The 24620-nt window shown below is 39.7% G+C and overlaps 1 protein-coding gene across 3 annotated transcripts in view; it reads left to right on the top strand.

The window, feature by feature from the left end:
• Positions 1-24620, top strand: part of LOC144020523 (alpha-1,6-mannosylglycoprotein 6-beta-N-acetylglucosaminyltransferase B-like) — a 102031-nt gene that overhangs the window by 62527 nt on the left and 14884 nt on the right. For all 3 annotated transcript variants that reach the window (XM_077524087.1, XM_077524086.1, XM_077524085.1), the window contains 5 exons: positions 740-849; positions 3123-3199; positions 3950-4132; positions 5720-5884; positions 13004-13173. In XM_077524087.1, the coding sequence (XP_077380213.1) occupies positions 740-849; positions 3123-3199; positions 3950-4132; positions 5720-5884; positions 13004-13173 (705 nt within the window). The remainder of the gene's footprint in view (positions 1-739; positions 850-3122; positions 3200-3949; positions 4133-5719; positions 5885-13003; positions 13174-24620) is intronic.

Below are 24620 nucleotides of genomic sequence, written 5' to 3'. Positions count from 1 at the left end.
GAAGCAGGATTCCGCTCACGGAATTGAGGAGCTGTTATTACAGTGAAACCCTGTTTGTGGTTCGCAATTCACAATTTCATACAGTCAGCCCTTTGCTATATCACGGTTTCGCTGCATCACAGATTCATTAAAAAATAAATAAATAAATAAAAATCCATACTTATATTGCGGAATTTTCACTATCGTGGTGATTATTTTTCAACACGTATTGTCACTGGAGTACAGACTCAAATAGCAATAAGTAAATATTATGTAAAAGACTAAATGTGCCTATTGCAAAGTACAACAGGCTTAATTTACGCAACATCTATGTTAATGCAAACATTGTTAGCTAATTCAATATAGCCTGCCACCACTTGAATAAATTATAACCCATCACTGCTCGCTAAAATAGTAGCCACTGATGTGCTTTAACAAACTACAATAAACAAAATCACATTATTATCCAGCTTGGCCTCAACCACCACTCTACACACAGAGTGGCTAACGCTTTAGCCAGTTAACAGCTGCTCACTTCAATGTTATTCAACAGGCTTTTAAAAGTACACACACATTCATCACAGATACGACAGTGTGGACCGTCAGAGTCTGACCTCACATGCATATATGTTGGTAACTTGGTATGCACAAAGCTTTAGAATATATTTATATAAAATGAATACAATAAACATTTGGTTGATACTTCTAATTTGGCCAATTACACTTCTGACATTTTTTTTGTGTTGATGTGCATCTGCAGGTTTCAACCAGCTGGCCTCATGGAGATGATCCAAACTATTGCTCAGAATGTCTCCAACATGGCGGTCAGAGTGGAGCAGATACTGCAGACCAGCATCATGCAAGGCAAAGGTATAATCATCACAATTTACGACAAAATTCTCTTCTTACCATTGCGACTTAACACAAATTTGTATGTTAAAATGTGTTGTAGTCAATCAATAATCTACGGTAAGTTGATAACCCAATTGCAAAGTTGCAATTTCTATCAATATTTGCAGGAAAAACACTTTATAAATATAATGTCCGTACCAGAGCTCATAATTGATTTCATTTTGTTTTCCTCTTGTTTTATGACTCCATTGATGGATAACTCAACAAAACTCGACGAGCAGACCTTTAGTGTTTTACCAAAGCTAAATGGTTTAAAAATTCAGCTTTATTAATTAACGTCATAAATGCAAATCGCCAGTCAAGGTTTTTGTGTAACTTTTGCTGGCAAATAGATTTGACCTGTGAATACCCTCATCTTAATGTTTGTTTGCGTATGTTTATTTCTGTAAATGGAGAAAAGCCTGGGGGGTGGGGAGACTCATTTGCAGTAATGTCTCCGTTTCATTAGGCGAAGGGAATGTAAAGAGAGAGAGGAGGACGGGCGGTGCAGCTGAGAAAGGAAGAAAACACAGAAAGGCAGCATATGTACATAAACACAACTGCCCTTCGTTGGCTGATATCAGCAGCAGGCAGCCATTTAACCAAGTCAGTGAAGCAAGGAAAGCATGTGTGTGTGTGTGTGTGTGCCGTAACCAGACAATGTTGGGCTAGGCTGCACTGTAAGGTCCAGTGAGCAGTGTGCACCGCACTGGTGTGACATGACCAAGGTGAACTATATGCAGGTTCATATCATTGTCTGTGCACAAGTAGGTGAGGAGCATTGAATATGCGTCACGCTAACCTGGAGCCCCGTGGCTGCAGTCATGTTGTAAAATGTGTGTTCAATGAGCTGAAGAGTAGTATCACGATGAGTAATTGCTCTATGGATCATTAACGTCAATCTATCCATATTAACATCGGGACCATGGAGCCTATGGACGAATGAAACCACACATTTAAGATAAGTTGATTCCTTTTGAAAGACTTTGTGTCTTTGTGTCTAAGGGGTGACACGAGCTTGGTCTGGACGGACTTACGGACGAGAGTTCAAATTCAAATTCCACAAAGCATCAAAGGGCTGCTTGCTTGTGGGGCTGTCAGTTTGAGAGGTCAACTTGACGTCGTCAAGCGTGTGCACACGTTGAATGCCTCCCGACATGAGCCCTGAAATGTAACCGCGTGCAATGCGGAGAGTATTAACATTGACTGCTATTTGGAACGATGAATAATTCCCCTCCACCTTGACTAAGATCCTAGTTTCAGCTGTAGAAACCCCCCCCACATATTTTCAATTATTATGACCAAAAAGTTCAACATTGGTTTCATCTATTTGTCATTAACATGACTTTGAATAATTCTTAACACATACACATCCCATTCATAAAAGGATGTGTACACTCGTACATTACGTCCCATTCTGAGGACAAAAAATAAATAAATCGAGTTGTACAGGTTGTAGATCACTTTAATGATGGAAAATTATTATTTAGAAGTTATTTATCGATACATATAGTAAGTACAAAATACAACTAGTAGTTTTTTTACATAGACTTTCTATTAAACCATTCACAATAATTTTAAGGAAAGACATATATCCTAATAAAGTTTTTCCCTTAAAATTGCATTGGTAATTTTCTATTTGTTCACAAAACACATATTTTGTATAGAATAAAATTAGCTGAAATAAGTAAATAAATAAAATGAAACAAATAGTCCTTTATCCAGAAAAGTCCCAAATCAATTGTGTTTGTCCAACTTCATTTAATCAATACTGGTATCTTCCACCGTCGTGAGTACCCGATACTTTGAATTTAGGCTGGAATCGGCCCGATACCGATACCTGCTATCAGTACTCGCCCATCCATTAATAGTTAACAATGTGGTGCAGACTTGTTATATCCTCGATATCTTCCATGACACTAATTATTACTTTCCTATTAGCTTTCTTGTGTTTTCTGAGTTTTTGGAGTTTGTAAAATACAAAAATTAAAAACATAAAAGGGGCCACTCTGAATGTGGTTAGGGTTGTAGTATAATGGGCTAACACGTGGATGACATTGACTTAGACCGTTATAGAAAAAGTACAAAAACTGCACAAAAAATTTGACTTTTTGTTCATTGAAGAGCCAAGGACAGGTTCCACAGTAGAAAAAAACATGAATAGGTGAATTCATTAACGGCAACCTGCACATAGGCAGTGGGTGTTGACTATATTGATAAATTGTAGCTCAAGGCCAAATCTTTCTTTTCAGCTGTGAGAGACGGGACATCAAGTCAGTGCGAAGTACCAAAAGACCCCCGCTACCCGGAGTGCCCTGGAAAAGTGGATGTAAGTCTCAGTTTGATTTAATTTAGATTATGAGTATGAGTTGAAATTACTGCGTCAATTGCTAATCCCTTTCATTTTCCTAGATGGAATTCTGTGTCACTCCCTTAATGCTATTTGTTTAGTTTTTAACTCGGGATATAGAGTGATTAAAAGGTTTAACAGAGATTATCTCATCATTGTCTGGCCAACCGCTGTCGTTGCCATTCATGGTAAATGTAATCCAAATGTCCTGCGGCCTTCGTACCGGTACACATCAGTTTTCACATTCATTCATATTGAATCAACGTCCAGCAAGCCAGGTAGAGCCCAGCAGGAGAAATGTGGACCACCAGTCACGATCACACTCATCACATGTATCATTTGCTCAAAGGGTTTTTGAAATCCACTCCTAAAACCATGGACTTAATTCACACGTTTGCTGATAATTTGTTCATCTGTTTGTTGGCATTTGTGTTTGAGGGATTTGCTGGCTTCAATGCGCTTAAAAAATGAATCAAATTTGCAGCTGCAGCAGTTTCTAAGCATATTGTTGATGAAAGTTTATTGTTTGCCGGCCTGTTGTATTTCAGATAGATTGCATGTCTTCTTTAGAAAGCTGTCAATTACTTTTCACAAGGCCACTCCAACCTAATTTTGGCATTAAAAATAATTTGGATTGTTTGTTTTGTAATTTTGTAATGTTGTGAGATGGTGAAATTGGGGTTTTTATGAGCTATAAATTTTTTTTGACATATTCGTATGTGTCTACAGTGGATGCGAGCACGCTGGACCTCTGACCCTTGCTACGCCTTCTATGGTGTCGATGGCTCCGACTGCTCCTTCCTTGTCTACCTGAGCGAAGTGGAGTGGTTCTGCCCCCCGCTGGCCTGGAGGAACCACAGCAGCCAGCCCAGCCCCCAGCAGGTCCACCAAGCTAAAGGCAGCAAGAGACCTGTGAGTACACTTTTTTTTTTTAATTATTATTATAATTATTATTTTGTGGATAGGTGGTATAAATCAGCGATTCTCAACTGTTGTCATCTGGAGACGCTCGTTTCCCTAATGTTGCATAATTATGTAAAAAATAAAAATTAAGTCCACTCAAAGATAGGATTTAAAAAAATAAATAAAAGAGAACCCCTGCCTACTTGTAGTTATCCATGTAGAGTATTTTATGAGTAGTGTCGTAATATGAATTTTAAATGATAAAATGCAGTGTTTTGGGACCAAGGACACCCTGTAATTTTTCTGTAGCTGTCCACAACCAAGCCAAATTGGCTCCTCGAGCCACCAGTTGAGAACCAATGGCACAGAAAAGTAGAAGACTGTTCAACACAGGCTAAAGGAACTGCTTCAATGGCACAAATAAATTAAACATGGTAACAATGCCTTCAGAAATGCATCAAAGGACTAGACAGTAACTTATCTTAGCCATTGTCTCTTGGCCCACAGTTCACTACACTTGCATTTAATTTTATGCAAGAAAGAGTCTAACTACTGTTTTGGGTCCACGAGTAGATGATCTGTGGAAGCCGTTTGACTGTGAACTCCAATTAATGTAGTAATAGAGGAATGTTGAAAGGAAAGGGGGAAAAAAAGTTTGTTCAGACATGAATAAAACATTTTGCTATTTTAGATGTTGGCACTTGTGTTCATCCCTTCTTTTCACGTAATTTGTGGTGGTGATATTCTTGTCAGAGCTGCTGGCCTAAATGTGACGAAAAATGGCCCTCGAGATTAAAACACAAGTTAAATAGCCGGTAGTGTGTTTGGTTCATAGTCTACCCCCATATTAATACCCTTGGCATGATCATAACAAGTCCTTAACGAGGCGGCAAAGAATGAAAGTTGAGATGTCATCAATCATGAAACTATAAACAAGAAGAGGGCAAACATCGCTTCCGCTCAGGAGAGTTTGAGCGGTCCGTCCCCATTCCTTCACAGTGGCTCACTTTCATCTGACCCTATTCAAAGTCTACTAATTACTGTACACACGCCTCATCCATCCATCATCCACTCTATTTCTCCTCATTGCTGACTCAGGGGTCATGTGGCACTGTTCACCCTTGTCATTTTGCCTCTCATTGTGTACGGTGCAGACATATTCTTAATTTAAAGTGCATATACAGTGCCAAGGAAAGTTCAGTGAATGCTAGGAGGCTAACTTTTTGAATTTGAAAAAAGGCTTTATGGATGGAGAGCTCTTGACCTTTGAAAATGAGAAATGGAATTCATGTCATTTTAAATTCACAGCAGGAAGAGCATTAATTGGTAAGATGATGGGTTTGTTGTTAAAAGTGATCATTGTGCAAGTAGCGGTGTTCCACTGCAGTCGTGAATACTTCAGTCATTACAATTCCAGGACCAAAATTAGATCGTCATTAAAAAAAAATGTCTATTGAGTGCATGATATATAAACCGCATGGCTAAATAATTAGACATATTAATAAAAAATAAATAAAATACACATAGAATCAAATATCCACCTCATGTTACTCAACTATATTTTGCTCTCTATCCACCCCTCCACCTTCTTCCCAGGCTGCCTTCCGCACAGATCTGTCCATGCTACTTGACCAGATTGGCGCAGGAAAGGAGTCTCTGAGCTTCATGAAGCGTAGAATCCGTCGTCTCGCGCCACAGTGGGCGACAGCTGCCAACCGCCTCGACGCTAAGCTGGAGCGCCGGTGGCGGGACCAGAAGAAGGTAGAAAGGAGGATCACTGCGATCTGACACTACACGCTTTGTTTTGTTTTGCAATAGCGGGAGCCTCTTTTTCACAGAAACTGGGGATGACAAAGGAATATACATAATCTACGGTGACCTAATGTCCACAAGTTTCAGCGACTCATGCTGAATGCCTAAGTGTGTCAATAGACGTTCTCTCTCTGCTGTTTTTATGGCACAGCAAACCCAAAATGAAATAAAATAGCTGAGGATAGAAATAGTCTAAAAAATTCAATATTAAGACTTTGTTATAAAGCCATATATACTTCTTTAGAATAATTACAGTGTTACTATTTGGTTCCTATGCCCCAAAAATTAACAATTTGCTGTTTGAGCAGAATTTAGCCAGGCTATGCCCCACAGTTCATTTCAAGCAAGACCGTCACACACCTCACAAGATCATTTCAGCCAGAATCAAAGGCTTCGCTCTATGGTTTGCCTTTCCCTTTGGCAACAGATTTTCTAAAACGTTAACAATGATGAAAGAAGTATCCAAGTAACCATTCCCACAGTCCTAATTCATCATGTTAATAATAGAGTATGTTGTATCTGAGAGCTGTACAGCATTCTACAAATATAGCAGTTATCTCTCTCTCAAAAAAGAGCCAATGACAGGTTGTCACCCATCATAGCTTCCCGACGTCTTGCAATATGTCCCCGTCAGCTAAAATCAGATGTGGTTTTGAAGTGAATAAGTGAAAGAAAGCATTCAAGTGTTAAAATGATCTAATTTTGGCTGCATAGCATATCACATGCCAGAGGCCTATTGTGTGAAGACAAAGACTGAAAAAGACTCCGAGATAGATGAGCAATGAAATGAAAGGAGGTCACGAATGATGACGATGGTGATAATAATGATGGTGATTGGGATTATGACGGAAGTCGCCAAGCTGTACTGGTGCCCAAGGAGAAAAAAAAAAAAAAAGAGGACAAGAGGGATGGATGGTCATAAAGAAAGGCGCAGTAGAAAATGGATTAAGGACGACTGAGGGTGCTGAGACTTTGTGCCTGCTGCCTTCATTAAAAACTACTTAAACCATGACACTTGGGGTGTCATTTGAAGGCTGACTTGTTCCAAAGTTCAGGTTAAAAAAAAATCCCCCAAACTTTCTGAAAACACATTTTAAATTTAATGCCTCACTATGCTGTGGATTGATTAGATTTTGCTCCAGAAAATGAAGATGAATGAACACGCCCTTGTGAGAAATCAGTTCATGAACACATTTTGCGTCTCTCTAAACTTCAATCGCTCCCTAAAGTTAGTTAACAAGTGTAGCCATCGTTGCCTGTCACTGTGATTGATGTTTGCCTTTCTTGCAACCCACTGAGGGGCTTTTGTTGCACCCCATCATGGCTGCCTGAAGAGCCTAAATGCCTTACAATGAGCCAGCGCTATCTCACAGGCAGATGTCATCGTGTTTGCGGGGGTATGCTTTGCTGTCGTGGCCGCTTCGTCACAGTAATCGCAAGTGGAAGTGTGTTTGTGATTGGGGGTGGCAGGGTGCAGCAGCGGTTGCTAGTACTGCCATGGTTTGATCCAGAGGCTTTTCTATGGACTCTATTTGCTGCTTCTCGCCTAAACCTGCTTCTTGGATGCTGAAGGCTAAAGAGATACTGCTGGTCTAAACACTGTAGAAGCATATAGTAAATTTGCATTCTAAATTGTAATATTTCTTCCATGAAATAGTATGAATGCATTCCCAACAGTTGCAACATGATACTGCTGATGGATAAGTGGAGTAAGTCTCGCACGGCTTGCCATTGCGATTATGGCATTAACCCTGTTATTGATTGGCAATCACTCGGAAAAATTGACCCTTCCTGCACACTCGACCTTTGAATTTCCCCCAGTAAGAGAAGTATTGCTGATAATGAAGGTGCAAATGAATGAATCCTTCCTTCAAGCGACGCTGAAAAGTACAAGGATGCTCCGTTGCAATTAAATTTGACCTGGAACTTTTCTCATGTGATTGACTTCGGTTCACTTTTTGTCAATGACACAAACCAAATCTTAAAGCGGAATAACCTTAAACATTTCTTGGCAATAATATATGTTCACCTCACTAGTCTAAACATGACATTCTGATGAATATTGCATTTGTAGAATACGAGTTATGTGGCAAAATCCAGCCATTTTTATACATCTCAGGGAGCGGCGATTTTGCCACGACCAATCACAGCTCACCTGTTTTCTGAAGCTGAGCTGTGATTGGTTGTTTACCTGAGACCTGAGCAACTGAGAGCAAGTGGCAAAATGGTCACCTTACACTGATAATAACTGCTGGATTTTGCTGCTTAACTCATATTCCACTAAAACAATATTAACCAAAATACTGTATTTATACTAGTGTAGCTGCATAGAACATATTGTCAAGAAATTTGGAGATGGTTGACTTCCCCTTAATGCTCATTTACACCTTGCATTTGATATAGATACACATAGTGCTTCCATTTATTTATTTATTTATTTATTTATTTATTTTTTACTGCGCCCATTGTTAATACCTTCCCTCGCTGTCACCATGTTTATCAAAAGATGATGCTGGGGAAAATTTGGATTCAGAGAGGTATCTATTCTCTTTGTGGATAATTGCTCAAACATTTTCGCAAAGGACAAAGGACACATGTAGAGAAAGTATTGACGGTGCTTCACTTTTTCCACACTTTTTGTTACAGGCTTAGTCCGAAATTGATTACATTAATTTCTTCCTCCAAATCACATCATCACAATGTGAAAATAGTTTTTCAGATGCTTGCAAATGTATTCCAAAATGAAAAACCAAGGAATTACATTGTAGTTGAAATACGATCAATTACAGAAATAAATATTTGTTGTTCCTGTAACACAGTAGCAAATTTTCTTAACTGTTTTTCACCTCCTAAAATGGTTATGTAAGATTTATTTATTCTATTATATATATATATATATATATATATATATATATATATATATATATATATATATATATATATATATATATATATATATATATACCTCTTAGGATGTGTTGGTTTTATTTGTGTGTGTATATATAAAAAAGGCTTAGATATTTAACATTTGTTTTTATTTTATTAAACAATTTTGCAATTCTATTCATCATGCAATTAAAAAAAACATTGGATTATCTTATTAAAATAAACAAGCCTATATATTTTACGTATTCATTTCCATTTGTTTTTCTTTCCTCTGTCAGTTTCAAAACTCAAATATGGCACAAAAGTGCTAAATTAATAAAGGCTGAGATGCATACAGAAAGTATCCGTCTATGCGGGGGTGGATTTACTGTGTCAAACTGTGAAAAGCGTCTGCAAAGTAACTTTTAGACGCATCGAATGGAGAAGTTAATAAAAGCCAGGGTCAACTTGCAGAATGTTATAGAGTGGGTATATTCAATGCAAATTTCTCTTTTCATTGCTTGAATTCAGGACGTTGCAGAATCCATTCGAGGCTTAAAGAAATGATGCGCGACAGAAATTAGCCTAATTGCACAAACCAGTTGCTGTATGTCTGCTGCTTCTATGACTTTAGTGTTCTTTTATCAAGTGACCTTTAAAGCATCTTTGGAAGCTGATTGTGTTTTGCGTCTTCAAGAGTCGACACTTGGTTGACCTCAGACTGATCTCGCCTAGCGCACATTGTGTGGAATAATACATTTCCAGGTGGAAATGAAGGGATTAATGAAAGTAAAATCTTTGGAGGATTTGGCCAAGGATGGGAAATGAAACGTTTCCTCAAATATGATAGTTCTAATAGACGGTGCCCCCACTTCAACGTGGCTAGGTCATCTACTTGAATCAGTCAACACCGTACCTCAAACAGACATCTGGTACAGTATCTGTTAATAGCAGGAAAAGCCACTAAAATGATGAAACTACTTTGTCTATGACCTCAAGACACCTGTAAGACTTTTCCATCATTTGATAGTCTAAAAATAACATAGACAATTCTTACTCAAATGATCCCAAATGTTAACGATGTTTTAAAACTAGTGCTGTCAAAGTTAAACTGTTAAGTAATTAATTAATCAAAAAAATTATCGCATTAATCATGTATTAACGTAGTTTAATCACATTATTAATTTTGAATACAGATGATCCTTTAGCTGACAGCGGATGGTTACGTTAAAGCTAGCACAGGTTGTGTTTGAGCAATAAAGATAACTACATGCATTAATGTAAAGCATTTAATAAATGTGTGTGTATGACATTCAGAATGTTTGTTCATGTAACACAATCGCCCCCCCCCCCCCCCCCCCATTTTAAATTATGCAAGTAATTAACTGATTAGAAAAAGAGGATGAGCGTGTGCAGGGGATCAAAAAATGTTGACATCCGCAGAACAATAAATGTCGAAATAATTAACACATAACGGGTGCCCTTTAAATTTGGCAGGCAAAAAATGTTGACAAAAAGCTTTTTAATTAAGTAATTAATTATAATTAATCAAATCTATGATGTGATTAATCAATTAATGTGATGTGATTAATTAAAAAAATAGCTTTAGTTAAAGCTTTAGTTAAAACTAAACTTGAACTGATTTTTTAAATTATTTTTTTATGCATTGTGATGCAATCTACAAGAGCACAGTCACACGAAATTGTGCAGGGTGAATTTTCCAATAAAATCAATGAAAATAAACCAACTGGCAGGCAGATTTGGACATGGCACAAAAATCTTGATGGCAAAAAGGATTTGGTTCACTGAGACTTGTGAAACTCAATACAGTATCTATATTTTTCAACTTGAAGCCTATTCAATTCTGTTTACTTAGAACCTGTGCTCACCCAAATGTAACACCCTGTGTCATATTTAAAAATCTTTACTTCCTGATAGATGCCACTGACCCAGTTGTTTTCCTCACACCATTTCGTATCCTTACTTGGGGACGCTCGCAGCCTTTTTTGCATTTCATTGTCAAGGCAGCTCATGTTGGAGGAGTTTACTTGATACTGAGAAGTGGCCAAGATTTTCAGAGTGAAGGAAGATGAGAGAAGGTGAATTTAAGGGTGGAGTGGTGCTGTTTGACAGTGCCAGCTTGTGTTACCACCTGTGCATTTCCATCAAAATGACCTTCAACGAGGGTCCCCAAACACACGTGCGCACACACACACCATTATTAGTTTAGTAAGTGGACCAGGCCTGTGCAATAACTGCATTTATTCTAATTCCACTTATTTCGGTCAAGCTATTACGAGTACACACATACTCATAGCGTACACATTCTCTGTAAAATCACCCATCAAAGTGAAAATTCCTACTATATGTTGTGCTTGTTTATCACTAAAGATAAAATGATTTGATATGTAGGACAAGTGCTTTTTGAGGAATGTGAACATATTAAAAAAGACTGAAAATATCAGTAGGATTGTGTTGTTTTATACCTTTTATTTTTTCTTCCCCCCCCCCCCCCCACTCCTCAGCAGCTTTGACAGGTTTTGTATTTGATCCTCATGAGACACTGGCCTCTCATGCCTCAACCTAGCGAGTCGAACATATACACAGTAATCCAGAGAAATGATGGCTTTCAGTCCAATAATAATCAAAATGTAAAAGAAGTTCTCTTTAAGCCTAAAGAGTTTATTCCGATTGTCCAGTGAGCAAATATACAAGCAATCCTTAAAATTGAGGTCTTCGAAACAGTAAAACAACCACACCCACATCATCTGTGATAAGAGAAAGTAACATTTCCATGTTCCCCACGTTTTGTGCCGTACCGCCTCACATCGTGGCGTCATTGCAGCCGAGCATGAAAAGTAACGGCGCTGCTGCCACGGCTTGTCACTCTTGCCATCTGCCACGATAACTGTAATTAAATTTCACTTATCCGTTTTTATGAAGCAACAGCTAATAGAGCCAGCTTATTAAATCCGGGGATTTTTCCACGCCGGCTGGACACTCAGTGGAGCTTGACAACTGCTGCTTATGCATGCACACGATTGTCCAATGTTTCATACATATTTGATGCATGTTTACAACATGAGCTACAAGTTCCTTTGCATGTTTGGCGCATGCATACTGTAAGGTAGCTTTTAGCATCTTCTTTGAACCTTATGCGGTAAAACCTAGATGTAAAAAACGAATTTGCATTTCTTCAATGTAATCTTTTAAACTTAAATTTTTAACTTAAAACATGCTAATGTGGAAAAATATTTTAAAGACTATAAAAAGACTTCAAAAGATCTGTTTTAAACGTATTTATGCAAATTATAAGCACACACTTTGGACCGAGGCTCAACAAGAATACAAACTGCAAATAAACGTGCTCTGCTTGCCAGCATGCAGCAGGACGTGTTGTGTTGATGCTGTGATGGCTAATCAGAATTATTTTGCAGAGCAAGGCTCGGACATGGCCCAGTCGAATCCAGTCTGAAAAGCAACATGTTGCTTCGTTCTTGCTGGGATGTGATGATTATGCAGGCATGAAAAAAAAAGTGATCTTTTTTTTTTTAGTGGGAGTGGTCAAATGGACACTCATACATACACAGATTGAGTGGATGCACTGAACTTGGTTGTCTAATTAAGCATGAAGATTCACTAAGGATTGCCAAAATAGTTTGTTCCATCTGAAATTCTAATTTTTCTAATCCCCCAAGTCATTAAAACAGCATCTTAACTTTTAACAAACTTGATGGGAACAATTGTATGAATGCTTAATTAATAACATCTTTATTCATTCTGCAATTTAAATTAATGGGTGAAGATCAAGAGTTTACAAATGATGTTTTAATAGAGTGTCACAACGGTTGGAAATGAGGCATGATAATATTCTGAAAGTGATGTTGTAATGGGTAATATTGTATTTTAACATTTATTTTAATTAGCCATTGTTCAACTGTTGAGAAATGTGCACTCTTTTCTAACATTTTCTGGGGTTGTGTATTCAAACATTGCCATATTTATCAAACAGTGTTCACCTGTATTACTATATTAGTGAATATCACAGTCATAATCAGGTTTACATAATAACATATGGAGTTACCCACATTAATTTCACGTTATAATGTTCAGTGAAAATGCAGAATTAAGCGCACAATGTGGGATCCTTCACCTTGTTGGCCTGAACCAGACAAAGTTGCGTGCGTGTGTGCCCTCTTGCAGGTCCTAATCCACGTGGGGTTCCTAACAGAGGAGTCTGGCGATGTTTTCAGCCCCAAAGTCCTCAAAGGGGGTCCACTCGGGGAAATGGTCCAGTGGGCCGATATCCTCACCACACTTCACGTTCTGGGACACAATCTCAAGATTTCCATGTCTGTCAAGGAGCTCCAGAGGTGAGTCGCTGAGAGCATGTATTGCTGGACTACAAGTTCAATTACATTTTATTGGTATGGAGCCATTAACCAGAGTCTGTTGGCTTGGGATAGTGATAAAGAAGAGGGAGAGACGGGATAGAAGAGTGATCCCAAACTGGGGTGCCGTGACACACAGGTATTATAAGGGGTGCAAAGGGAAATTATCCAATTTCAATTCAGTATATAAAATCTATATACATGTGGGTCTTCGACGCTTCTAACCGGAGACTGTTTTCATCTTACTCTTTCCTTATAAGTCACAATTTTTTGAATAGGTAAACATTTTCAACGCACACGGATTTTTTCATATTGTAGCCACGTGTCTGACGTTTGCAACAAAACAAATTGCATGAAAATAGTTTCATGCCTCAATCCCAGTAGAAATATATGGGGTGGATAATGGACCACAGCTGGTTGCTTTCAAAAGCCACGATGTTAGTATACTACTTTTTTTCACATCCATTACAATTGGATACCATAGATGAGGGCTTGGCGAGATGCAACTATATACTGTACTGTAAAACAGCATATTCATGAGACTTTAACTGACACTACATGATGAGAGCTCACTTCATTAAACAACAACCAGAACATAGAAGAATAAATAAGAACGTGTAGGTACCACATGCTCCTTTTGTATACGTGTATACAGTGATGCTAAGCTAATGTCCATGCTTTCCATTGCTTCTTATGGAACTGGCACCCCTGCCAACATACCCTCCATATATGTTCTTGGATTGTCTTTGATGGGAACATCGCCCTGACCAACATGGCCGCCGTTGTTTGTAACTGTTGAATCTGGAGTCAGTGTCTGTATAAATACAACAAAATTTCTGTACATTTCATTCGTACAAAAATGATTCTCCCGGATTCCACGAGAGAGAACCCTGTGTACCACTAATGATACCCTTTTCACACTTCGAATATCACAGAGAGGGACAGCAACACAAAACAATATTAATGGTATTAGTACTACTAAATTAATCATCACAGATGTAAAAGAGTTGCAGTTGTTGGCTGCACCACTGGAAGCACAGATGAAAGATGAAAAGGAACAACAGATGTTGGAGCTGTTTTGTTGTCTGCGGCGTAGGAAGCCGGCGGTCCCACTGTATATAAATCACAGTGAAGAGCATGCATTTAACTTAGTAGAGCTGCATAACTGTCGCGTTCAAAATGACCTATAATGACAGCTGCGACAAGCAATCAATGACGTTTTACAATCCTGCTGTCATCGCCGTTGTCTTACAGACTCCACTCCATGTATTGCATATGCCCTGATCGCAACCATCCCCACTTCAGGCAAAGATTAGTCAACGGTATCCTGTTGTTGATTTATTCGTCACAATATTGATCCACATCAAACTCCGCGGTGTCGTGTCAGCGTGCGTCTTTTTTGTGTGCCCTGCGTCAGCATGCTTACACGTTTCTGCTGACGTTTTCCACTTTTGTGCCAACATGCACGAAGGTTGACGGATGGGTGTAAATATACCTTGTTGGGGGGATAAAAATCCCTGTGGCTTGGCTATGTACGTTCTATTCAAAATCTGTTTTCCAGCCCAAAATGTCATCAATCACCCGGCTTGTCGAGCCGCTCGCATCCTGATGATGGATGACGGATGTGCAGCAGTTCCATTCCCGATTGTAATTTGGAGCAAGCGCAAAAAGAGGCCGTATTGCACATTGTGCTTTGGCATCCTTTGTTCAGCCTCCATCGCTTCAATAGTCTTTGTCTTCCTGCCACTATCGATTCTCACAATGGCACTGGTATAAAGTTAAGATCAATATAATGACGTCTGGAGGGACCACACACTGTTGTCTGACTTAAAGCCTTACAAATTACGCAGGAAGCAACAGTATTTATTCCCCAGCCTTGTCTTGCTCTCAGTGGACAATTTGTAGGCAGCAGTCTCTCAAGATGACACGGATGTTTGAATTCACACTTGAAATGAACAATCTACGCAATCTCCTTGTGTGGCGTGTGGTCATTTGGAAGTGTGTCTCGCTGCCCACAACATGCACTCAAGAACCATTATCTTGCTATGTTGTACAGTGCTGATATTTATTTGCAGTCTGTGAGTCAAACCAACTTGGCTGTTCACTTTTTTTTTTGTTTTTTTGTTTTTTTGCATTGATGCACCATGCCCAGTGTCGTGAAAATACTGTGGAGAGTGCACTGTATACGTGTAATTGGCCACTAAGGGGGTGATTAGCGAGATCGTGCCCTGGCCCGTAGGGCTATCAGGTGGTTGTATCTTATACATTATGCACTGACAACACTCAGACATCTGCTACACTTTCAAAGAAAAACACAATTCTGCCGGATTTTACACAACCATGTGATAGTGACAGCAGGGAGATAGATATGCAGCATTTTTTAGTTAATAGGATTTAGAGACGCGGACTCGCAACTTAGATTCTATTCTTTGAGACTTGCAACTCGACTTAGATTCGTCCACTAAAGACTCGAGACTTGACTCGAAGTCTTCTTTTGGGACTTGTGAACATTATGAGTCTCGTAAGTTGCCCCTCTCTCACTCTCGTTACCTATGTTATGTTGTTGTGTAGTAAACAAATGCAACACCAACATACAAACAAGTCCAAGTCTTGGAATTATATCCACCTAATGAATCCTGTATCCCACTGAGGGTCGAACGGTTGCGACAGTTAGCGAATGGTGATTTCTCGCCAGGGTTCTTTCAGGGTCACATACGCTCACCGAACGTTTGCCAGATGTTTGCAAACAGGTTTAAAGTTTTTGCTTGTCTCAGGGCCATTTTGAACATGCTCAAAAGTGCAATTGTTTTTTAGTTGACAGTTAATTAATTGTCAACTGAAAGCACAGGAAAGCTTGCAGATAGTTGGAGAAAGTGTCTGAGCACAAGATAGGCTTTTTACTTTGAATGAAATTACTAATGCATTGTGTGATTTGTAGCTGTCGACAACACCTTGTTCATTGATTCATACACATTTCTAAAGTTTTAAATTTAAAATTCTACACCAACTGACCAAAAGACTTGGTCTTTGCAATATGTCTCAGTTTAGTGCTCTTTACTAGATAGCATCTATTGTATGCATGTTAGCGTTGTTGTACTTATTACTGATTATGTCCCTTGTGAATAAAGCATAACAGACCAGAATTGAGCTACATAATGACTAGAAAAGCAAGTTTAATGCTGCATCCTGTTTAATCATGCACCGCATTTCTGTAATAGGTTTATCTCATTCCCATGTCTCATTATTGTAAGAGTGGCTGGGTGAGAAAAAAAAATGTGCATACGTGCAAATCCGTATAGGAAAAGGCAGAAAAAAAAGCAAGGTGTTGGCATCCTTTGTATTTAAATGTGCAAATAATGCATCTTTGTGTCGGACAATCACTTGTACCCGTGTTCTGCATTTTGGACCGTCCTTCATTACACTCCGGAGGGGAATGCACTTGCTCCTTTTAACTAACGTGGACGTCGCTGGACTCATTTTTTTTTCTTTTTTTTTTTTCTCCCCGTCGTCACCTTTTTGTGCTGAATGCGCATTCCTAACAATGCGGGCTCACGGAGAGTAAGCATGATGGAAATGGAGCTGCTGCAAATTAGATTTCAAAGGCACCCCAGATGGATTAGTGCAAAGGCAAGGGGAGACAGAGCTACACCTGCTCTATATCATACTCCAGCTGCTCCAGTTCCCGGACAACTGAACTCAGGTGGACGGTGTGCTAACTCATGCGTTGTTTTTGTTTGTTTGTTTTTTTGCTGACAAAATTATGAGGTTCCCTCATTACTTTTTTCATACATTCAGTGCAATCCCAGAAGCATTGTGTAAAATGTCCGTGTTTATTTCAATCTTTTATTTTTTTGTTCAAAAACTGCACATCGACATTGTGCGTACAAATATGTATTTTCATTGAACGCATGTGTTGTTGTGTTGTTTCTTGAGCTTGTGCACATGCACATGGCGTTGTTTCAATATATTTGCAGGAGCTTCCATCTCCACCACATTATTTTCTTACCTCCACCCCCACCTCCTACTCTTCTGGCTCACATGCTCCTTTTGTTTCTTTGTTTCTTTGGAGCTGGTTTGGCCAATTGTTTCCCTTCGAGCTCAAATCAATGTGCTTGTTAACAACGTCCCCAATTTCACAGCTTTTCATCACCTCAAGTCTCGCCTCAAGCATTTTTTTTTTTTTAAGACTTCATCCAATACCTCGGCAATGTTTATAAAAGGAGGGGAAAAAGTGTAAATTTTAATATTTCCATACTGCAGACATTATTATTGTTCATGACTCTTCTAAAAATGACCTGATCAGACCCAATTTTTTGATCACATGATCGGTATTGAGACTGTAGTTTCATTCGTCTTTAAAATGTAGTGTGGTGTATGACTCCATTTTGGCTGGTGCTATGTTAATTACCAGTTGTGGACAACCTCTCTTACTGCAGCAATTAAGTGACAAAGACGACCCTTGGTGTTTTCCAGTTTTTAGTAAATGAAAAGATTGCCACATCATCCTATGAAATTGGTTGAAGTTCAGACACCATAGACTTAACCGGAGTGGATTGGTTTCCACTTTGAAGGTTCCACTGTACTGAAGATATTAGAGGCTCAGAGAGATCGGCATCCCTCAGACACACAGCCAAAATTGGTTTACTCAAAGCGAACATGAAGGAAAGCCCCACAGACTGCCACAGCAAATGAACTCTGTACTGCATGTCTATAAGATTCTATTTGTCATCATTCCCTTTCAATCTTTTTTTTTTTTCTTCTTCTCCGAGGATAAGAAGTAGTGGCCAAAAATGCTCCAGTATTGGAAAGGCTCTAGGGCCTGGGGACACATTAAAGTGAGCGCCAGTAAAACCAACATTATCCATTCATCAGCCTCCTTTGCTGTGTTTTAGCTGTATTTGTCACGAGATGTTCCCTGGAGCAGACGGAAGAGGAGCTGATTAAAAACAACAGGGAGACATGAGTGTAACTGTATGGACTGTTGTTTTACATTAAGAAGGGATAAACCGAAGGTCTTGTTTGGTACTATTTGCATTTTATAGCGTTTTCATGATTAGCGTCCCAACGCATTAAACTGTATCCATCCAGCCTTTCGTTGGGTACTTGTGTGGTAGCATGGCTTGAAATCAACATTCATCATTTAATGGAACCGTTTCTGAGCATTCAAAAAATAAAATTGCTCAAACAGCTTCCTATGTTGATATAGACCGCTAATAGATCCCAAGGTAGAGGGATGCCTTTCTCCCAATTACAAGCCACCATCGCTTCCAAATGATTCTGAAGCGGTTTATTTGCTCCAACCAGCCGTCAGGTCAATTTAGGTGAAAAATTGCGCTCCTTTCCCTCAGTCGATTGCAGCTTTAGCATGCTTGATAGTTTGCTACACACATCAATATAGGGTAGCTTCTTGTAAGTGCCTGTCATGCGTGTATGTGTGAGGGGGGAAGGGGGGGGGGTAAACCCACTCGACTTGACATGACTCGCTGATGAGTGTTTTTCCCTCCGCATACTTTAGTACACTCCCACTTCATCCGCCTGCTCGTCGTTTAACAGCTTTCATCTCTTCACGAGTGTCTGTGGCAGCTTGCGGAGTGGATTCATATCATACAGTATCTGAGACTATGATATGCTAAAGTGTCTATCATCCATCCTCAAATAGTGGCCTCCACTCCAATAGGAGCCATGCCTCAATTATGACTGTCATTGGGAATGTGAGCACGTTGACGAAGAAAAACAAAAAAATAATCATGTCTCCCAATTCCACATTTAATAGGAGATGTCAGTAGGTAGATACTTTGGATATTTTTTTTTTCAAAATTGAGAAACCCCATCCACCTTCAAATAAACACCTCACACCTGTTAGGTATCTCCGTTTTTCACCACAGGAAAACATAAGTGGGGTAAGAGGTGACCATGTTTTCAAATAAGGGCCTCCACTCAAATAGATGCCACCTTGAAATAAACGCCTACCCCAAATACACTCACAGAAGTATTTCAAGTCTAACTTAAGATTTATGGGTTTTTTTTGTTTTTTTTTTGTGGTGTTGCTCCTTGGCAATAAATTAAAGCAAGGAACATGCATTTGCGTGAAGAGTAGCAGACAAATATGGAGATATTTAACATGCTCAGGCACTGTAGCAATTAATGTATTCATTTAACAATCGGGATTCTGAGTAGTATGTGCAAGAACCATGGACAGCTTGGCCTTGTCATGCTGGTCCCCGCTCTGGTCCAACACTGCTGTGGGATGGCATCCCATTCGTCAATTCAGCCAACGTGGTTGTGTTGGGAACACGACGCCCAAGCTGTGGACGCCTCACGTGTTCAATGGGATTGAAATGAGAACATCCCTTCCTCTCCATTCCCAAATTCTACAGGTAGTCTCAGTCTGTTAGATGAGCCATGTCATCTTGGAGGTTTGAGTTCTGTCCCAGCCTGAGGAGATATGGGCTTGCTACTGGTTGCAGAATCTTATCTGGATATGTCTGCTTTGAGATTGATGTTACTTTATCCGTGCAGCAATCAGCAATGTTCTCCGCATCTTCCCCACACTTGAGAGTTTGGACTCATTGTTGAATATGAAACTCCTCCACATGCTCAAGTGATGATGACGGGCAGTCACGAGATCAGCTGGGTGCAGTCTGCTCCCAATTATCTGGGGAGATCCTGCAAATCTTGACTTCAAATCTGGAGAGGACAGCCGACGGGTCCTAAGTGCTGACAGGGTGAGGAAATGGACTCCTTGGGGGTTCACCTAATGACCTGTTTCTGACATCCCCAAGTTTTATAGTACTGTATGTGGAACTTGGCCAGCAGTTTGAAGATGACACTAACACTCGCTCCAAACAGTAACATAATTTGTTTTTTTGGAAAACCATCTTGAAGTTTCCCTATTTCAGATCAGTGAAATATTTTCCCCTCAGGAAAATATAAAATATTATAGTGGTGCCGCTCGCTAGCTTCAATTACATTTACCGAGTGTGAGTGTGTGATCCCTGGTGTGATGAATGGGGACTGTGCTGACAAGATGCCAGTGTAAAGAAAATGAGAAACAATACAAATGGCCGACTTGAACAGCCAAGGCTACGTTTGATGTGAAGCGCTTCGTCGTCGTCGTGTATGTGCCAGTCGCCAACCATGGAAGTTTCCTCTCATCAAGCTTCCTCCGTCCTGTTTTTGTCTGTTATTATAAACACATTTGGTTCAATCTTCTACTCCTGCCTGCTCATTTTCTACTTCTTTATTTTCCCTCCGTTGACCTTCCAAGTTTCCTTTTTCATCCCACCTTTCACCCCCCCAATCGTCCTCACATTTCGCATCTCTTAACTTCACCCTCTCTGCACCGTAGCTCTCCATCTGACAATTTTATTATCTCTGACAGGAGTGTTTATTTTATTCACCCCCCCCCCCTTGCTCTTACCTCTTTCATCTCAGATTCATCCCCTCCACCGCCGCTCTCCCTCTTTCCTGAATTGTTTTTTATGATGCCTCCAGGCTGCCTGATTCACGGCTACCTGCCTCGCTTGATAACTGGGGCCTGTCAGCAGGGGGGCGCTGTCTGTCTGTCTGTCTATCTGTCCGTGTGCGTGCATGCATTTGTGTGTTTTAATTAAAAGAAACTTTGCCATGCATACAGATTGCTATCCCCTTTGGTGTAATCAGAGGCGCATGTGGAAATGGATGATTACACGCATGTATGAGTGTTAGATTATGCTCACGACTGGGGATGCGCATATGTGTGTGTGCGTGTCTATCACTGATTCAGTGTTGTAATAGTAGCGTGTCGATTTGACATCATTTACTGTTTTCAGGCAGTGGTTGTTACAGCTATCTCTGCCAACATGCACACACAAACGCACAACACTTAGACTGTGGTGTTTTGTATACACGGACATTTTGTGAAATTACACATCAAATGCAATCCATTACACACAGCAGCGGTTGCTTTCATTTGAAAGTAATGACATTGTTCTTCAACAAATTTGCAGTTGACGGTTTCTGGTGGATTCGGCTCCTTGTGAACAACTTGTACAAAAAGTATCAAGGTGGACATGTGCACTCAGAAGCTTTGAGAGGGTCAAATTAAGTTCACCTGTAAAGGTTGTAGTGCACTTTAGGTTTATCCAGAAATTTTACCTGAAAGGAAAATATCCCTGAACTTTTTGTCATTCATGTAAAATTCATAGTCAAAGAAAAAGTGCATCTTACTGGTTATGGATGTCCTACTTTTGCAGCAAGTGATATTTGGCTATCTAACACGGATGTAGACATACGATGGCGGCGTCAACTTGAATGTATTCAAGCTGTACGTTTTACTTTCATATAGACCAGGTATCATACCAATCCATCTCTCAATTTTTGATCAAATAGCCCAGACATGAGCCCTGCGGTCTAATAATGAAGCATATTGGAAAAAAATCTTGGTCAGCCACAATCAATGTAGTCCTCGTTATGGCTCATTTGGTGCATTGCAAAATGGCTCCTTAAGAGATCCATATTGGATAGCCATGTGCTGCCCAATGCACTAGAAACCAAGTAAGTAATACACACATGTACACATCAAAATGACACCACTTGAACGCTGCCTTTTTTTTGTTTGTTTTTTTTAAATTGTTGAGAAGAACATTTCCTTGGGGTGCACAAGCCTCTGCAAAGGGTCTGTAAAGTAATTGGAAATAAATTGCCATATCATTATTTTTTAACAAACCAAATTAAAATGGACCAATTACTCCGTCAACCTTTACTTTGGGACAATTAAGAGCTCTCTGATAACTTTTTATCACATACTGTGAATTTGACATCAAGTTATTTTTTGGGTAGAATAAAACACATATACCAAGAACAAAAAGGCGTATATTTTTTGAGAATGAGGGTCTTTGTCAGGATAAAAACAGTGAGATTATGATGAAAATGAAGTTGTACTTTTGAAATTTGCTCATTAAATCTGACTTTCTTGCTTGAAAATATACTCTTATTCCCCATAACATTTCAACTTCTGGCTCTAGAAATGGATTCTGAAATTCTTAAAGGGGGATGTGGTAGCTGGCATTAGGATAATGATTGGGTCCTTGGAAAATGTGTCCTCTGTTTAACAACATTCACAGTATGCTCTTGTTTGGAACGGTCACAGGCAGCCATCAAGCATAGTTGTTTCGTTACACGCTTGACTGGCTGACAGTCCAGAGACAAAAATATTTACAGACTGTGTAACGAAAGCCAATATTTCATAATAAGTCCCCTTTAGAGGTTCATTAAAGTAAAGGTTAATTGATTGCCTGTCACGAACATAGTGCGGAAGAAGCCATTCAGCAATTTGAACCGAGTGCACAATGCTCTTGAACGACTGTCGGCCGACTCGTGTTCGGTGCCATTTCTTCACTTGCCACTTTTAGTGAGTGCTTGTTGACCAGGGTAGCCTGGAGACCTCAAGAACCTGGATAATTGGTCTCCTCTGTGGCCCAGCATGGAGCTCGACTTGTGCCTGCCAGGAATGCCACCCTGAATGTCTGTTTGTCAAATCTCAGTCTCGTTTGGACGAGACAGAATTTAGCACAATTTACAGACGGTTGATATGCATAATGGCAGTGTGCAGGTCCGTCATTCATCCAAGTGTTTTTTTTGTTTGTTTTGGGGGGGTTTTCCGACATGCCACAAAAGCAGCACAGCCCAGTTTGTGTTTGTGTGTCATCTTTCGCCATTGAATTAAATGGAAATGCTAATTTATTCCAGAAAATAAAATTGGAATGTTTCTCAATGAGAAACTTGCACTATGATATTGTACTTTGTTGAAAAAAATACCGTAATTACATAATTAAATTGAAACTAAAAGAATTAAACAGAACAGTTGCCGAAGGAGTTGTACTGTATACGAGTTTATATGTTAGCATTAGCGTTAAACTGACTTGAGGCTTTGTGTAGCTGATCATTGTCATGGAGGCGGGGAAACTCTGTGGGGCTGATTATGAAAATTGGCTCACTCACATTCACATTCTCAGAATTTATTTTTACACTTGATCCCTCCAGAAACCCAACTCTTTTTTTTATACAAGCAATTAAAGAAAAAAAATTCCATAATGTGTATTAGCGGAATCATGTGCAAGCAAAATGTTTGGTCCAATTCCAAACGGAACCTTGAAATGTCGAGGTATGGCGTAATGTGTTTGGACATCATCCACTGGCCTTGAACAAAGTACGAAAGGCTTGTTTACTCTCCGCCGGGCTCTTAACAAAGAGCAAATGGAAAAGGAGCTGAGGTTTATTTTGCACACTACTCACCTTAAGACAGGTATTCAATGCGGTTTCATCAGCTCCAGTGCCTTTCAGTGCTCACCAGCAAATAGAAGAACAGACTGCCAATGAAGAGCAAAGAAATAAGGTGTTTGTGTGCCGTTTCTCATTCTTCTCTTGATTTATTTTCTTACATTCTTCCTGTTATCTTGGATGGCACAGACCTTTTGTATGTACTAATGAGGTGTCCCAAAGTGTACATCTGGTGTTGGAGAGCAGGACAATTGGTCCCGTAGGGATCAATGAGCATGCATTTTAGCATGTTATTTATATATAATAAGATCATGAGTCCACCTTGCCTGTTTACACGCAGCCAACACATCCAGTGTGAATTTATGTAGCGTGGGTGCCATGTTTTGTAACAGAGGCGAGTCAGCAGCAGCTGTGTTTGTATACGCACAAACACAGACGGGCAACAACACATCGGTGACGTTTCCCGCCATTGGTTAACCATCTGCTGCTGCTTGCAAGGTACCACCCAGCCAGGTCCTCGTCAATACTCGCTTTTCATCTTGTTTGTTTGTGTTATGTTATGCCAAAGACCGGTGCCCTCACGGCTTTGCTTTGATTGAACCAAAAGCTCCACGCTGCCTCATGGGGGAAAAAAAAACAAAAAAAAAACGTGCTTTCATACCTTTCACTAAAGTTTTATTTTGCAGGCTGCTTAGGAGCTTCACAGGTGAAACTGTGCACATTTCACAAAGCTATTGGAATTTACATCTGAGGTGCCCTTGAGCAAGGCAATTAACACCCCCTGTAGCGGCAGTATGTACTTTTGACCCTTTTTGGCTGTATAGCTACCTGGCTCAGCTTGGTTCTGCTCTTTACACGAGGTCCTCAGTTTGACAGTCCTGACATTTTTCAGGTTATGAAATGCGTCATGTAACAATTATAGTAACCAGAAATTCTGTACAGAAATTCAATATACAAGCCTGCACCTGTGCAACGGTCATCATCCAAAGCAATTCAGAATCAATGTTCCCCTAATAAGATGACAAAAATCAGTTGAACTGGTCTTGCTCGGACAAACCAATCAGAGAATGGGGAAAATGCTGATGGAATTTTCTGAGACGAATATGACATCTGATTGGTTAAAGAAGCAGTCTCATTGTTAATATACTTTGTAGTATGTTACATCGGCC

This window comes from Festucalex cinctus, chromosome 6 (assembly GCF_051991245.1).
Source record: "Festucalex cinctus isolate MCC-2025b chromosome 6, RoL_Fcin_1.0, whole genome shotgun sequence".
Taxonomy (NCBI): Eukaryota; Metazoa; Chordata; class Actinopteri; order Syngnathiformes; family Syngnathidae; genus Festucalex; species Festucalex cinctus.
This window is presented reverse-complemented; position numbering and strand designations above follow the sequence as displayed.